This window comes from Oncorhynchus masou, chromosome 8, assembly GCF_036934945.1.
Source record: "Oncorhynchus masou masou isolate Uvic2021 chromosome 8, UVic_Omas_1.1, whole genome shotgun sequence".
In the NCBI taxonomy this organism is placed as follows: Eukaryota; Metazoa; Chordata; class Actinopteri; order Salmoniformes; family Salmonidae; genus Oncorhynchus; species Oncorhynchus masou.
The window spans coordinates 15,948,799-15,964,718 of record NC_088219.1 but is presented as its reverse complement, the minus strand read 5'-3'; the positions used below and the strand labels follow the sequence as shown (position 1 = coordinate 15,964,718).

The 15,920-nt window shown below is 41.6% G+C and overlaps 2 protein-coding genes across 2 annotated transcripts; both read left to right on the top strand.

The window, feature by feature from the left end:
* The first annotated feature begins 279 nt into the window (after positions 1 to 279).
* On the top strand, positions 280 to 9,740 carry LOC135544196 (peroxiredoxin-4-like). The gene is made up of 7 exons (XM_064971631.1): positions 280 to 573; positions 6,523 to 6,640; positions 8,668 to 8,784; positions 8,882 to 9,004; positions 9,233 to 9,363; positions 9,482 to 9,516; positions 9,630 to 9,740. Exons 1-7 carry the CDS (start codon positions 360 to 362, stop codon positions 9,678 to 9,680), a joined length of 789 nt encoding a protein of 262 aa, XP_064827703.1. The 5' UTR covers positions 280 to 359; the 3' UTR covers positions 9,681 to 9,740.
* A 3,155-nt stretch (positions 9,741 to 12,895) lies between these two features.
* Positions 12,896 to 15,090, top strand: LOC135544194 (diamine acetyltransferase 1-like). The gene is made up of 6 exons (XM_064971630.1): positions 12,896 to 13,149; positions 13,350 to 13,401; positions 13,509 to 13,592; positions 14,214 to 14,315; positions 14,601 to 14,641; positions 14,799 to 15,090. The coding sequence occupies exons 1-6, from the start codon at positions 13,084 to 13,086 to the stop codon at positions 14,970 to 14,972; spliced, it is 519 nt and encodes a 172-aa protein (XP_064827702.1). The 5' UTR covers positions 12,896 to 13,083; the 3' UTR covers positions 14,973 to 15,090.
* Positions 15,091 to 15,920: the final 830 nt, after the last annotated feature.

Sequence of the window (15,920 nt, the reverse complement as noted above, 5' to 3'; positions counted from 1 at the left end):
AATAAACTTCGATTTCATTCTGCACATCCTTCACATCCCTGTTTAAGATGAAGTAACACAATATTAACTATATTGTGAGGACCCTTGAATGCAAAAATAAGAATGATCAAATAAACAAAATAAGAAATATATGCTTTCATCACATCGTTTTCATATAGTTTGATATGCCCAAATCGATCATTATCAGACACTAATAACAATTTCTGTTGAACAAGGACGACCTCCTTTCAGGAGAAAGGGAAATTATTTTACGAAAAGGTTCTATCGATCGAGGCCAACTGCGCGTTCACGTGAAATAGCGCCCCTGCACTTTCCTAGAAGCTAGCTAGTTAGCTACGTGCTTTTAGCAAGATAGTGTAATGGACGTCATGCTTCATATGAAGATGTTAAAGGACATTTTAAGTGTGTTTTGCACAATTTGTTTGGTCACCAATTTTTCCACTGCAGCCCAAGACGGTTCTAATGGGAAAAAGGACCAAGAGTGTCACAACTACGCTGGAGGACACGTCTACCCTGGAGAGGCTTTCCGTGTGCCCGTCTCTGACCATTCCCTGCACCTCAGCAAGGCGAAAAGTGGGTATTGTCCCTGTCCCCTTGCACAGTTGTACTTAACAATTCCATTGACTCTAAAATTATTTTAAATTATTTACTCAACATTATATGCATATGGTACTTTTGTTTTTAGCTACGGCGCTAGCTAGCTTGACTGCAGGCAACTTAATTAGCTAACGTTAGCTGACTTGATTAGCTAGACACGGTGCCAATTATCTGCAAATTGTCCAGTTTACCCTTGCCAAGTTCACCACTGACGATAACATTTGTATGCGCGTTATTGTAACAATGCCAGCTTTTACTTGTAGGTCAACATTCATAAGTAGTAGTTAGTACATTTGGACACGTCAAGCCAAAACGTTGCTCCAATTACTTTGTCGAGTACAGGAGTACCCGCGCAATAACAATCGCTGCGTACCACACAATCCCAATGGATGCATCTCAGTCAGTTATGTTAAGTGGGTTCCTCTTCGAGCTAACGCCTTCATCAGCATTCGTTAAGAGGCAGGTGAAATGTACATTCTCAGTAGGTGGCCTCCATTCGCTTTCACATTTCCTGCGTTTTCCAAATAGAAGATGGCTAGGTGACAAGGAAGCCAATACCTGAATTCTGAGATGCACCCATCCAGAATACACTTATATATATATTACTGCTCAAAAAAATAAAGGGAACACTTAAACAACACAATGTAACTCCAAGTCAATTACACTTCTGTGAAATCAAACTGTCCACTTAGGAAGCAACACTGATTGACAAATTTCACATGCTGTTGTGCAAATGGAATAGAAAACAGGTGGAAATTATAGGCAATTAGCATGACACCCCCTGAGAAGTGACCACAGACCACTTCTCAGTTCCTATGCTTCCTGGCTGATGTTTTGGTCACTTTTGAATGCTGGCGGTGCTTGCACTCTAGTGGTAGCATGAGACGGAGTCACACAAGTGGCTCGGGTAGTGCAGCTCATCCAGGATGGCACATCAATGCGAGCTGTGGCAAGAAGGTTTGCTGTGTCTGTCAGCGTAGCGTCCAGAGCATGGAGGCGCTACCAGGAGACAGGCCAGTACATCAGGAGACGTGGAGGAGGGCAACAACCCAGCAGCAGGACCGCTACCTCCGCCTTTGTGCAAGGAGGAGCACTGCCAGAGCCCTGCAAAATTACCTCCAGCAGGCCACAAATGTGCATGTGTCTGCTCAAACGGTCAGAAACAGACTTCATGAGGGTGGTATGAGGGCCCGACGTCCACAGGTGGGGGTTGTGCTTACAGCCCAACACCGTGCAGGACGTTTGGCATTTGCCAGAGAACACCAAGATTGGCAAATTCGCCACTGGCGCCCTGTGCTCTTCACAGATCAAAGCAGGTTCACACTGAGCACATGTGACTGGAGACGCCGTGGAGAACGTTCTGCTGCCTGCAACATCCTCCAGCATGACAAGTTTGGCGGTGGGTCAGTCATGGTGTGGGGTGGCATTTCTTTGGGGGGGCCGCACAGCCCAGAGGTAGCCTGGCTGCCATTAAGTACCGAGATGAGATCCTCAGACCCCTTGTGAGACCATATGCTGGAGCTGTTGGCCCTGGGTTCCTCCTAATGCAAGACAATGCTAGACCTCATGTGGCTGGAGTGTGTCAGCAGTTCCTGCAAGAGGAAGGCATTGATGCTATGGACTGGCCCGCCCGTTCCCCAAACCTGAATCCAATTGAGCACATCTGGGACATCATGTCTCGCTCCATCCACCAACGCCATGTTGCGCCATAGACTGTCCAGGAGTTGGCGGATGCTTTAGTCCAGGTCTGGGAGGAGATCCCTCAGAAGACCATCCGCCACCTCATCAGGAGCATGCCCAGGCGTTGTAGGGAGTTCATACAGGCACGTGGAGGCCACACACACTACTGAGCCTCATTTTGACTTGTTTTAAGGACATTACATCAAAGTTGGATCAGCCTATAGTGTGCGTTTTCCACTTTTAATTTTGAGTGTGACTCCAAATCCAGACCTCCATGGGTTGATTAAATTTGATTTCCATTGATAATTTTTGTGTGATTTTGTTGTCAGCACATTCAACTATGTAAAGAAAAGTGTTTAATAAGAATATTTCATTCATTCAGATCTCGGATGTGTTATTTTAGTGTTCCCTTCATTTCTTTGAGCAGTGTGTGTGTATATATATATATATATACACGAAAGTATGTGAACACCCTTCAAATTAGTTGATTCTGCTATATGACAGGTGTATAAAATAGATCACACAGCCATGCAATCTCCATAGACAAACATTAGCAGTAGAATGGCCTTATTGAAGAGTTTAGTGACTTTCAATGTGGCATTGTCATAGGATGCCACCTTTCCAACAATTCAAAGTCCAAACTGCCTCTGGAAGCAACGTCAGCACAATAACTTTTTGTTTGGAGCTTCATGAAATGGGTTGCCATGGCCGAGCAGCCGCACACAAGCCTAACATGCTGACCAGACCGGACACGGCATGCTGACCAGACTGGACACGGCGCGTGCCCTATCATCGCAAAATACATTTAGAAATCCATGTTATTCAATTATTGAGCCAACGATCTGCGACGCCAAGGGCTAAAATATTACTCCTTTCTGTTTCTGACGCAGATCGTGCTGCAAGTCCTGCCTCTCCCATCTCCTCATTGGTTTATAGAACCAGGTACCCATGTGCCATTTCACCGGTTATACCCACGTGGGTGATTGAAATATGAAATGTTTTGCCAGTTGTCGTGGTAATACAATGAAAGTGTAGAGCCAATCAAAATGCCAAGCGTTGCCTGGAGTGGTGTAAGTCTCGCCGCCATTGGACTGTAGAGCAGAAAAAACACATTCTCTGGAGTGGTGACTCACGCTACACCATCTGGCAGTCAGATTGACGAATCTGGGTTTGACGGATGCCAGGAGAATGTTACCTGCCCCAATGGATAGTGCCATCTGTAAAGTTTGGTGGAGGAATAATGGTCTGGGGCTGTTTTTCATGGTTCGGGCTAGAGGTCGACCAATTATGATTTTTCAATGTCGATAGCGATTATTGGAGGACCAAAAAAGCCGATACCGATTTAATCGGCCAATTTAAAGAAGGGGAAAAAAATGATATATTGATTTGTAATAATGACAATCTCCTCGCTCCTCCCTGGGCTCGAACCAGCAACACAAAGACAACAGCCACCATCGAAGCAGCTTTACCCATGCAAGGGGAACAACTACTAGAAGGCTCAGAGCAAGTGACGTTTGAAACGCTATTACCGCGCGCTTACTAGCTAGCCATTTCACTTCGGTTACACCAGCCTCATCTCGGGAGTTGATAGGCTTGAAATCATAAACAGTGCTTGACGCACAATGAAGAGCTGCTGGCAAAACGCACGAAAGTGCTGTTTGAATGAATGTTTACGCGCCTGCTTCTGCCTACCACTGCCCAGTCAGATACTTGTATGCTCAGTCAGATTATATGCAACGCAGGACACGCTAGATAATATCTAGTAATATCATCAACCATGTGTAGTTAACTAGTGATTATGATGGATTGTTTTTTATAAGAAGTTTAATGCTAGCTAGGAACTTACCTTGGCTTATTGCATTTGCCTAACAGGCAGTCTCCTTGTGGAGTGCAACGAGAGAGAGGCAGGTCGTTATTGCGTTGGACTAGTTGACTGTAAGGTTGCAAGATTGGATCCCCCGAGCTGACAAGGTGAAAATCTGTCGTTCTGCCCCTGAACAAGGCAGTTAACCCACCGTTCCTAGGCCGTCATTGAAAATACGAATGTGTTCTTAACTGACTTGCCTAGTTAAATAAAGGTGTCATTTTTTTTATATTTTTTATATATATATATTTTTAAATCGGTGCCAAAGATACAGAATACATGAACTTTGAATCGGCCCTAATTAATCGGTCAACCTCTAGTTCGGGCTAGGCCTTAGTTCCAGTGATGGGAAATCTTAACGCTACAGCATACAATGCTAGACGATTCTATGCTTCCAACTTCGTGGCAACGGTTTGGGAAGGCCCTTTCCTGATTCAGCATGACAATGCCCCTGTGCAAAAAGTGAGGTCCATACAGAAAGTGTAGTGTAGATAACAACCCTCTGCTTGCTTACAGCAGCACTGGAGTCTGACCGGGTTCCTGTTTAGATTAAAACATTGCAGAGCCAGCATGAGATATGGCTTGGGAAACATACCTTAATCCAGGGATAAGAAATGTGTTATACTCTGAATAGGTCCATTATCCCAACTGTTATACGAAAGAACTGCCCTTTTCGAGCTCATGCTAGGTAGCATAAGCCACACCAGCCATTTTGGAGTGGCAGTGTCAGCCTTCTTCGAAGTTTAACAGCGGTTGGTATCCAATAAATGTTGCATTACAACCATCAACTAGACTAGTGTATAACCTTATGTATAACCCTTATACTTTGCTTGAAAAAAGGAAAATAAATCAACAAATACCCAATCATCTAACCCTACACTCATTAAAAACCCACCACCCTACTCCACTCTAAACCTATCTAGTCCTACCTCAGGCCAACAGACTGAAAGGACGAGACACCACCACTCGACACAGCCTGTAACTCTTGTAACGTCAAGTCTCGTACACCAAAATACTTCTCGTTTGGTGCGACGCCCCTGCTCCCTCAGACCAGTAGTGTCAGCCAATCGGCTCCTTTGTTATTCAACATATGCCTTTCCATAATGGCAGCTGTGGCTACTGCTACCTAGCATCAGGACGGAAAAAAAATAGCAGTTTAATCTTCGAGGTGTAACAGTTGGGATAACGGAGTACAACGCAGTTCTTAACCCTGTATTGAGGTTTGTTTTCCGAGCCATATCTCGCGCTGGCTCTGCGTTGTCTTAATCTAAACAGGAATCCTGTCTGACCCCAGTGCAGCTATAATCAAGAGTAGGGTCGACATCTATTCTGGCTAATATGCCAGAATAGATGGCATATTATCCCCATGGGATAGCCAAGTGTGCCACAAGCTTGGCCTGAGATATAGGCCTACCTGCACACTGATCACCAACAATGAACAAATACTATTAGTTGTCCGCCACGCATAATATGCTGAACAAAAATAGAAATACAACATGTAAAGTGTTGGTCCCATGTTTCATGAGCTGAAAGAAGATCCCAGAAATGTATATATGCACAAAAAGCTTATTTTGTGCACAAATGTGTTTACATCCCTGTTAGTATTTCTCCTTTGCCAAGATAATGCATCCACCTGACAGGTGTGGCATATCAAGAAGAGGATTAAACCGCATTATCATTACGCAGGTGCACCTTGTGCTTTGGACAATAAAAGGCAGCTCTAAAATATGCAGTTTTCACACAACACAATACCACAGATGTCTCAAGTTTTGAGGGAGTGTGCAATGTGCATCCTGACTGCAGGAATGTTAATTTCTCTCCATGAGCCACCTCCAACATTTTGTTTAAGAGAAATTGGCAGTTTGTCCAACTGGCCTCACAACTGCAGTCCACATGTAACCACAACAGCCCAGGACCTCCACATCCGGCTTCTTCACCTGCAGGATCATCTGAGACCAACCACTTGGACAGCTGATGAAACTGAGGACTATTTCTGTCTTGAGGAAAAACTCATTCTGATTGGCTGGGCCTGGCTCCAAAGTGGGTCGGCCTATGCCCTCCCGGCCCACCCATGGCTGCACCCCTGTCCAGTCACGTGGAATTAGTAGATTAGGTCCTAAAGAATTTATTTCAATTGACTGATTTCCTTATATAAACTGTAACTCAGTAAAATAGTTAATTGTTGCATGTTGAGTTTTATATTTTGTTCAGTATAAATGCAGTAATCATGTGCACAGCAGGATTTGTACCCTTCCTGTTACTTTTTCATTTTGAATCTGAAGACTTTTGATTTGTTTGTCCCTAAAAGGTGAACAGCAAATATCTTGCTTGCTCGTGCTTTGAACCATTATCAAATTATATATTATTTCTTATTTTTGCAGTTTCAAAGCCGGCACCTTATTTTGAGGGGTCAGCTGTGATCGATGGAGAGTTTAAGGAGCTCAAGCTGTCTGACTACAAAGGGAAATACCTAGTCTTCTTCTTCTACCCCCTGGACTTGTGAGTACTATCTTTTATTGACCTTCATCCCCCAAAAATCTCTGTTTGTTGCAACTGTCAGAAAATGTGTTCATAGGCTAGTAACTTTCTGTTAGTGACTTTGTTACTCTATAACAGTGGTCGACATTCCAGGCATCCCTAGTCGATCACCAAACTTTTCTGTAGAAAAGTCAACGATAAAGGCTGGCACTTTTTTTTTTTTATTATTGTTTGTTGCGCTGTTGATGGTAGGTGCACTTGATTCAGAAGCCCTGCGTACTGGATAAGCAAAGTGTTCCCATTTTAACTATTTTTTTTCTGTCTGAAAATGCTAACTCTGCCTACTCGGCGGACCGGGAGATCTTTGGCCACTCAATGTAGCCAATCGGATAGTTCAAATCACTGTGCCTACAGATCTTCCATGCCCCCGGCCATGGCAAAGTTTGAGACTAGCCTACGTAAGATGTAATAATTTTTAAAACCATGACCTCCGAGACTGTCAAACAATAAAGCAAAGAGCTGCTGTTTTTGAGTAAGTTCATGATTACATTTTTTTAAATGACTTTTTAGCCCTTTTTCTCCCCAATTTTGTGATATTCAATTGGTAGTTAGTCTTGTCACAGTCTGTATGGACTCGGGAGAGGCAAAGGTCAAGAGCCATGCGTCCTCCGAAACACGACCCCGCCGAGCCGCGCAGCACCAATGTGCCGGAGGAAATACCGTACAGCTGGCTACCGCAGTCAGTGTGGATGGGCCGGTACTGCCACAAGGATTCGCTAGAGCGCGATGGGACAAGGACATCCCAGCAGGCCAAACTCTCCCATAACCCTGACGACACTGGGCCAATTGTGCGTCGCCTCACAGGTCTCCCGGTCGTCGCTGGCTGCGCCACAGCCCGGAATCTAACCCAGATCTGTAGTGACACCTCTAGCACTGTGTTGCAGTGCCTTAGACCACTGTGCCACTTGGGAGGCCATGTTTACGTATTTGTTCAGCAGTGTCGACACTTTTGTAATTGTGTTGAATAAAAATATAAAATGTGTTTCTCTCTACTTCCACTCTTGTTGCAACTGCAATGAATGAGTAGCCAAGTGTATCGATAGCTCTGCGTTTGTAAAATTATTATTAGCAGCTTGTCTATTTTACAATTGCGGAATATTTCAATTTTTCTAGTCATAGGAACAAAAGCGAGATCCAACTACAAAAAAATTGCTTTGAAAGGTTATCCAACTCGTCATGATTTGACTTATTTTTTAATTTCTCCCGAGTTCCCTGTTGTCTTGAAAGCACAATCAGATGCATTTACCATCTGCCCAGTAAAATGAAAAAGCAAATTATTTAAATTTATGTTCCGGAGTACACCGCAAGTGCTACACTAACTTATCTATTTTGTTATCAAAGCTTGTATTTTGAAATCTAATACTGTCTGAGAATAACAATATTGCCAGGCATAAAGGTAATCTGCTGTGTTAATGTTTAGGCCTACTGCCCAAACCTCATTCCTACATTTTTTTTTTATTATTATTATTTTTTTTTATACATGAACCTAATAAAAACAGTTGAGTCATGATTAAAAAATAAGCAACAATCTGAGCGGTAGGTCTCTGCTTTGTTTTTGACTGCAAAAGTTATCCTGACTGAGAAAAGGTTGGTGACTGACCACTGCTCTAAAATATCAAATAGAAATCTAAATAATCTGTGGTGTATTAATTACCTCTTGCAATGGAAACCGTTTACTAGTTTAAGAACCAAATGGAGCAAACGAAACAGGGAGGAACCTTCCTGTAGTTGTCCAATAGAAACTTTTGCAACAGAATTGGGTAATGAATACATCCCAGCTTTTAACCGTGAGTCTGGCCTGTTTGTTTTAGTATTTTATCATAAAATATACACTGTAGTAACTGTTTATACACTTTTCTGAGTTCTTACCATGACATTTTCTATATTATAGAATCATTGACTGAATGAAAATGCAGTATGCTATGTCTAAAGTAATAATGCTGTTGGCTATGTATTATTCTGATGACCCTCACACTGTGTACCTGCAGCACATTTGTCTGCCCGACTGAGATTATTGCATTCAGTGATCGTGTGCACGAGTTCCATGCCATCAATGCTGAGGTTGTTGCCTGCTCTGTTGACTCACAATTCACCCATCTGGCATGGTAAGATTATAAGCATCACACCCCTCTTCAGAGGTGCTTGGACTTTTTCAGAGCACTTCAGCTTTTTTCCCTTGACCCTCTGGTTTTATGTTAACAGGATCAACACACCTAGGAAGCAGGGTGGACTTGGGCCAATGAAAGTCCCTCTGCTGTCTGACCTCACACACCAGATTTCCAAGGACTATGGAGTCTTCCTAGAGGATGCAGGACACACACTCCGGTGCAGTTACACTCACACATGAAGTAGAAACTTCTACAAAAGATGATGCCTAGTATTGGTTTGATACAACTGCTATAGCCAGAACATTTTTCTTCATTAACCTCCTTTTATAAATCGGTTCTGTGAAAAATGGTACAACAAAATACCTGTTAACTGTTTTAAGTTCATGAAGTCTAAATTCATGCAGTTTGAAACTGAAGCAATCATTGTTGTCATTCTCCCCCTCAGGGGCCTGTTCATCATCGATGACAAGGGAGTCCTGAGGCAGATTACCATGAATGACCTCCCGGTAGGGCGCTCTGTAGATGAGACCCTGCGGCTGGTCCAGGCCTTCCAGTACACTGACAAACATGGTGAAGGTATGGTTCAGTCTCATCACATTCTCAGATATTACAGCTAGATACTTAACTACCTGTGGTTGCTATGGATGGTCTTTGTTTACAGTTTGTGTGAAATAAATACTTTTTCTTTTTGCAGTGTGCCCAGCAGGATGGAAGCCAGGCAGTGACACGGTGAGTTTCATACTGTGTGTGTGTTTCCAAGTAAGTGCGTGCATGTGAGAAATATTGTTTTCATAGACATTGCTTGAGACTACTGTACTAATTCAGTGTATTACTCCCCATAGATAATCCCAGACCCATCGGGCAAACTCAAGTACTTTGACAAGCTGAACTGACCCTCCCTTGCTCTCTAAACACTTTGGTTGAAGCTCAGAATAAAAACAGAGTTTTGATAATCTGGTGTCTGTTTTTTGTTTTAGCAATGTACAGGCATATTTGACATAATTAAATATCATATAGTGATCTCTGCGTAAACTGGTTACCTTTGAGATGAGAAACAGGCCACAAACTACAACAACCAAATAATGCCTTTTGGAACTGAGTCACCCTCTCCTAATGGGAGACATTAGATGGCGCTGTTGATGAAATTAGTGAAATGCATGTATTCAATGTTTCTCCTAGGATTTTTTTTCAGCAGGGTTGGCAAAGTTAGTGTGGCCATTTTTTCCTCTCTTTTTTTTTTAAGGCACTCTTGGCCGCAGACACAATGTTGCTGTTTTAAAACGAATTTCTTGCAATTCTACACATTTTGCCATGGTTTATGGTGTGTTCCTATGCTATAGTGGTGCCCCAAGTCATGACATTTTGGGAATTTTAGATTCTCCCTGACTTTGTTTTTTATTTTGGTGATTGTTAGTTCTCAAAGATGAGAATTATTACATGACATACTTTACATACATACTTGCTCTAGTTTTAGTCATATTTTTGGAGTCTAAATGAATATAGGGGAAACACTGTTCCTATATAATATGTTGAGTGTGCCAAATATGTCCCACTCCAATGGACTGGACACCAGATAACAGTTGGCTATAAACTAGTTGCTTGAGTATTGGGCATTCCTGGGGAGAGGGGTCCTATAACACAAATACTCTGGAATATGATGGACATGCACTCTGGAAATAATTTGAAATGTTTTAAATGTAAATGAAACTACAGTACATCCATAATATGTACCTCAAAATGCACACACAATTCATTTACACAACATGTACAGTAGGTCTGCATGGTCACATGTCTCAATTAATGAAATGCCATCAGAATACCACATGCAGGACCAGTCAAAGAGAAACCAAACGTAAAGAGTTTCTTGGCAGTTTAAGGTCACAAGTTCATGGATCATGCCAGCACCTGCTTCCCTGGAGATTGTAGTACATCTGAGTCACTACTGTGAAGCTTGGCAGAGCAATGCAATGGACTGAGCCATATTTTTTTTTTAAATACAGTCTCTTATCTAGTTTAAATTACTTAGACTTTTATAACTGACACTTCCAATGAATCCTGGGATTTCACATAACTCAGACTGGCAGTAGAATATTGCTGCCAACAGGTTTGGCCAAGACTGCAGGCCGATTTGACAAGAATAGGTGTTTTTTTCTTAAGAATATTGCAGATTTTTTTGACATAAAGAAGAGATGAAGGGCCCTTAACCTCAGTGATTCACGTTTAAGTGGCCTAAAGCCTATGTATTTACAATTAAGTTACAAAGGCGGGTACTGTGTAATTACAGTGTAGGTACACAGGGTTATGGTACTTACAACTGTGACATGTAATTAGTCTACATGTGCCTACCAATGTGTACAATAATTACTCTGTAGATGTGCCTACCACGTAACTACATATGTTTTTATGTCCCTTGATTGACCATCCCTTCTCAGCCTTGTGATACATCATAAACACATGGACTATGTGTTTCTGATGGTACTGTGAAACAGATGTGTATGCATGTGGGACAGCTTCAAGGCATTGTGAGACCCTGTTTTTACAATGTGGGTGTCACACATACTGTACACCATGTGACAAGAGAAATGGGTTACATAACTTTGTCATTTCATGCATTTATCACATTAACTTTTTATATAAAACATGACCCATTTACAATACTAGTAAAAGTGTGTGTGTGTCATTGTGCACTGATTTTAATAACTTTATATTTTTTTAAATAGACCGATTCCACAAAGTCAAGTAGGTAGTCTAGGCAAATATGACAGAATTCGAGTTAACCCTAAACCTATTGTAGAGAGTCTTTACAATGCATGGACAGATGTAGGCCTACTGTACATGCATTGTCATCAAGAGTTGAGCATTAAGCAGCCTGCAGAAGTCCTAAAATGGGCGCGTTTGAGCGGGTTAATTTTGTCTAGTCCGATGGTCACCGCCTTTGAAAGTGTGTTGCATTATGGGAATAAAAATGAACTTTACAAAAACCATGTGATCAAAGATCATGCAGATTTGATGAAATTGCCTTCAAGTCACTGCGAATGCTTCTCATCAACTGCAACATACAGACAACGGTCAGCTAATGCAGGGTTTCCCGAACTCGGTCCTGCCCCCCCCCCCCAAATACATAGCTGAATCAAATAACCCAAAAGGAAGAGGCGAAGCGAGAGGATTTACCCCAAAATCTGTCCGTGTAAGATAAACAGACCTAGTGGATTTTTTTTCTTCCTGTGGAGGTCACTGAGTGTCGAATTACACTAGGCCTATTTGATCAAATAGAGGTTTGCAATGTTTAGGCTGTGAACAAACGTACTGATATGAGTGGATGTACGTGGCATTCCTGCAAATTTTAGAAAAACTACTTTAGTTGTGCCTGTTGTTCACAGTATGTCTTCCCTCTCATTTGCTGGAATGGTCCCATCTGATCTCGCCTGCCTTCCATCTTTTGAGGACTTGTATTTCCAATGTTGGAGCGGTCACTCAACTATCTTGTCAATATAATAGATACTCTTTGACGTGATTGAAACAGGAACCAACTTTGCTGTGATTCTAAAAGCTACAGGGGATACCTCTCTGAAACAATTGCACGCGGGTCATGTTTTCAATTTGAGTGTGTATGATGTGGGGGTATAGAAAATTATATTTCGACATTTTGTAAAGAAAACGGATTGTTTATAAATGTTTGTTGACACTGCCATGTTGATCTGAGCCTTGCTGTTAGAAAACCACTAACGTTGGTGTTCGTCTGTCGCAGGTGCACTTTTCTGAGTTTAACGCGGCATTTGCTTGAACGCACCACACCCAATGGACGGCAGAAACCCTATGACGTTGTTAGGCTATTTCCCCGTTTCGTCTGATTGACATTAGTTAGCACAGCCACAAATTCTAAATGCAATTTCTCATAAAAATGTATGAAAACAACATTTTAGCTTTTTTGTCTTAATTTAAGGTTAGAGTTAGGCACTAAGTTCGCAGTGGGGTATTGGGGTCAAGGTTAGGTTTAAAATCACATTTTAAGAATATTAATTTTAGAAAATTCTTTGTGGTTGGGGGAACTAGTGACGACCGTTTAGTCATCCGGATGTGATTGTGACATGCTTACGAAGTGCGTATAAAAAGGGGTAAAGCACTCTAGGAAGGTATTGCGCTGCCTGCGACCTAGGCGAATGTAATTCCGCACGAGCTGGAATCCTAACCTTACTGCGGGGGGTGAACTCCTGAGAAGCGGATGAAGAAACAGGTGTTGCTTCTTTTTACATTCCGAGGACTTGTAAGAAAAGGAAAAAAGAGTAAAAGAAGGAAATGTCGAACTTTATATTACGGAAAGCTGAGCCCAAGGACGTGTCAGACATATTGCGACTCATAAAGGTAAGAGGTTCCATTCCCTGTGTTTAAGGATTTGTGTAGAAATGTATCTAGTCTTTCTCAAATCCCTGTTATAGAAGTTTAATTTTCTTGTTCATAAAAAAAAGCCTAGACATATTTCTCAATGTTATTGTGACATATTTGACTAACAATTTATTTTATTAACTATAGGGATTGTTTTTTTTCATGCCCTATATTTCCAGGAACTTGCTAAATTTGAAGAAATGGAGGAGCAGGTCATCTTGACAGAGAAAGGTAGTCTACTCTTAAGTCCGTGTTTGTTTGGCCTATTGTGACCATATGAAATGTTTCCCCAAACAAATCCGAAGTCTCTTCATAAATGTCCTCATAATTTACCTTAGAACTACTCGAGGACGGCTTTGGGGATCATCCGTTCTACCATTGCGTCGTCGCGGAAGTCCCTGAGGATCATCAGAGCTCAGATGGTAAAATATGTTGTCATTTTGTTTCCACGTTCTCGCTCTCTCGCTCACACCACATACATTATTTCAATGACCGTTTGTAAGGAAATAGTGCAACGGTTAAATCATTCAAGGGAAATTCCACTCAATTTTTGTATTTTATTTTTTACATTAGTCCAATATTTATAGTCCCAACAAGTTTTGCATATGTCAACAGCCAAGTTTTCAAGATATTGGACTTTCAAGAAGAAAAGTAACACCTGCCATCATTGGGATGAGACAATATGCGTTTGAGTGGCGTTTCCCTTTTAAATTCAAATCTTGAAATGTGCAGTGTTGGTGTGCATAACTCGAAGTCCAGTTTCAACTTGGACAACCTTGCAGAGCATGATTCATCTCAAGGACCAACCTGACCAAGCATGGTCTCCGATATTAATCATGTGATTTGGAATGTCAACTTATAAATTCTCCAACACCTCCTAGTTATATCATAATTAGGCCCCATATATTTTCCTGACTGAGCAAGACCAATCTCCATTATCATACACAATAAGCCCAGTGGGGTTTAGCATCAAGTCCTAGTAGTATAATAGTTGTACACGTACTTCCTTGCCGGTTTTGATGTGGATGTTTTCCCTGTTTTAGGATACACTGTCATTGGGTTTGCCATGTACTACTTCACCTATGACCCCTGGATTGGAAAGCTGCTCTACCTAGAGGACTTCTATGTGATGAAAGAGTTCAGGGGTAAGTATTGTCTACCCTGAGTCTTGTCATAACATATTTTTTATTTATTTCACCAGGTAGGCTAGTTGAGAACAACTTCTCATTTGCAACTGCGACCTGGCCAAGATGAAGCATAGCAGTTCGACACATACAACAACACAGAGTTACACATGTAATGAACAAAACATAGTCAATAATACAGTAGATATGATGTGTTATTTACATTTAAGGCAAGGCAACTGAATCAGGGTCCATGGATCCAGAGCTTAAAAATCAATCTAACCTTTGATCCTGTTTTTTACTCAGGTTATGGTATTGGGTCAGATATCCTGAAGCTTCTGAGTGGGGTAAGTCTACTTTTTTGCAATCAATTCACCGGAAGGACATTTTCTTTTCCAAAACATGAAAAAGTTGAGCCTATACATCATAAGTCCAGCCTATGGAAGAATCTCAAGCTATTTGATGACCCTGTCCCGTCTAACTTTATTATCCTCCCTTCCTCAGACGGCAGTTCAGACTCGCTGCAGTAGCATGCACTTCATCGTAGCCGAGTGGAACAAGCCGTCCATAGAGTTCTACAAGCGCCGTGGAGCCTCAGACCTGTCTGATGAGGAGGGCTGGCGACTCTATGCGATTGAGAAGGATGACCTGGTTAAGATTTCTACCAAGACGCGCTAAATTCATCAAATGATTACTGATGGCAGCCTTCCCCCTTTGATTCCATTGGCAATGTTTTTAATTATTTTTTAAAAATGTGTATCATTAAATACAAAACCTTATTTGTTAAAGTTCTTCATGCAGGACTGGTTATCTGTTTTTATAACTAAAGTCAGCAAGTTTAATTTACTTGCATCTGACTGGTTGTGAGTGACCTACCTTCATCAAGGAGAAAGGAAATGGGGATACCTAGTCAACTGATGTCTTAAAATTTAACCCCACCCCAGAACTATGCTGACATCAGCTAGTCATGTGATTGTGTACTAGCACATAGAGGAATCGGCATGTTGCTTTCGAAACTCCTTAACGTTTTTCTACCAATGATAACGTCTGGCTCAGAAGTGGGGGCTTGTTTATGGAAGGACAGGACTCTTAAATGTCTTGTCAAACCAGTTTTTTTTTCTTTCATTTGTCCTCACATGCCTACAGTGCCATTATAGTATTTTTTTTGTGGCCTTTAGTTTACTGTAAAAAAGCAATGTCAATAGATTCAAAACATTTTCAGGTCAACATAGATACAGTACATTTAAATCACAATTGAACATTATACATCAATTTTATAACCTAAGTGACTGGTCCTGGGTAAATGCCAGAGAAACACTGGGATATTGCAGGTTTGGGAGTGAGCCTAACAATATGTACAGTAGCATACAGGGAGCTGGACCTGTTATACCTGGGAATACTGCTAATCTTGTTGTCAATGATCCTATCACACCTTATCTGAAAAAAAATCATTAAGCCTTTAGCTGCAATTTGTTAGCATAAGCACCTGCTATGTAAAGTACACTTTTTGTTTTGTGCTATCAAACATTTTTGATGAATTGACAAGTGATTGGGGTGTTCTATACATCTGCAGGCTGATCAAGAGGCTAATTGACCACGAGGTCAATGAAGGTGCTGAAAGACTGG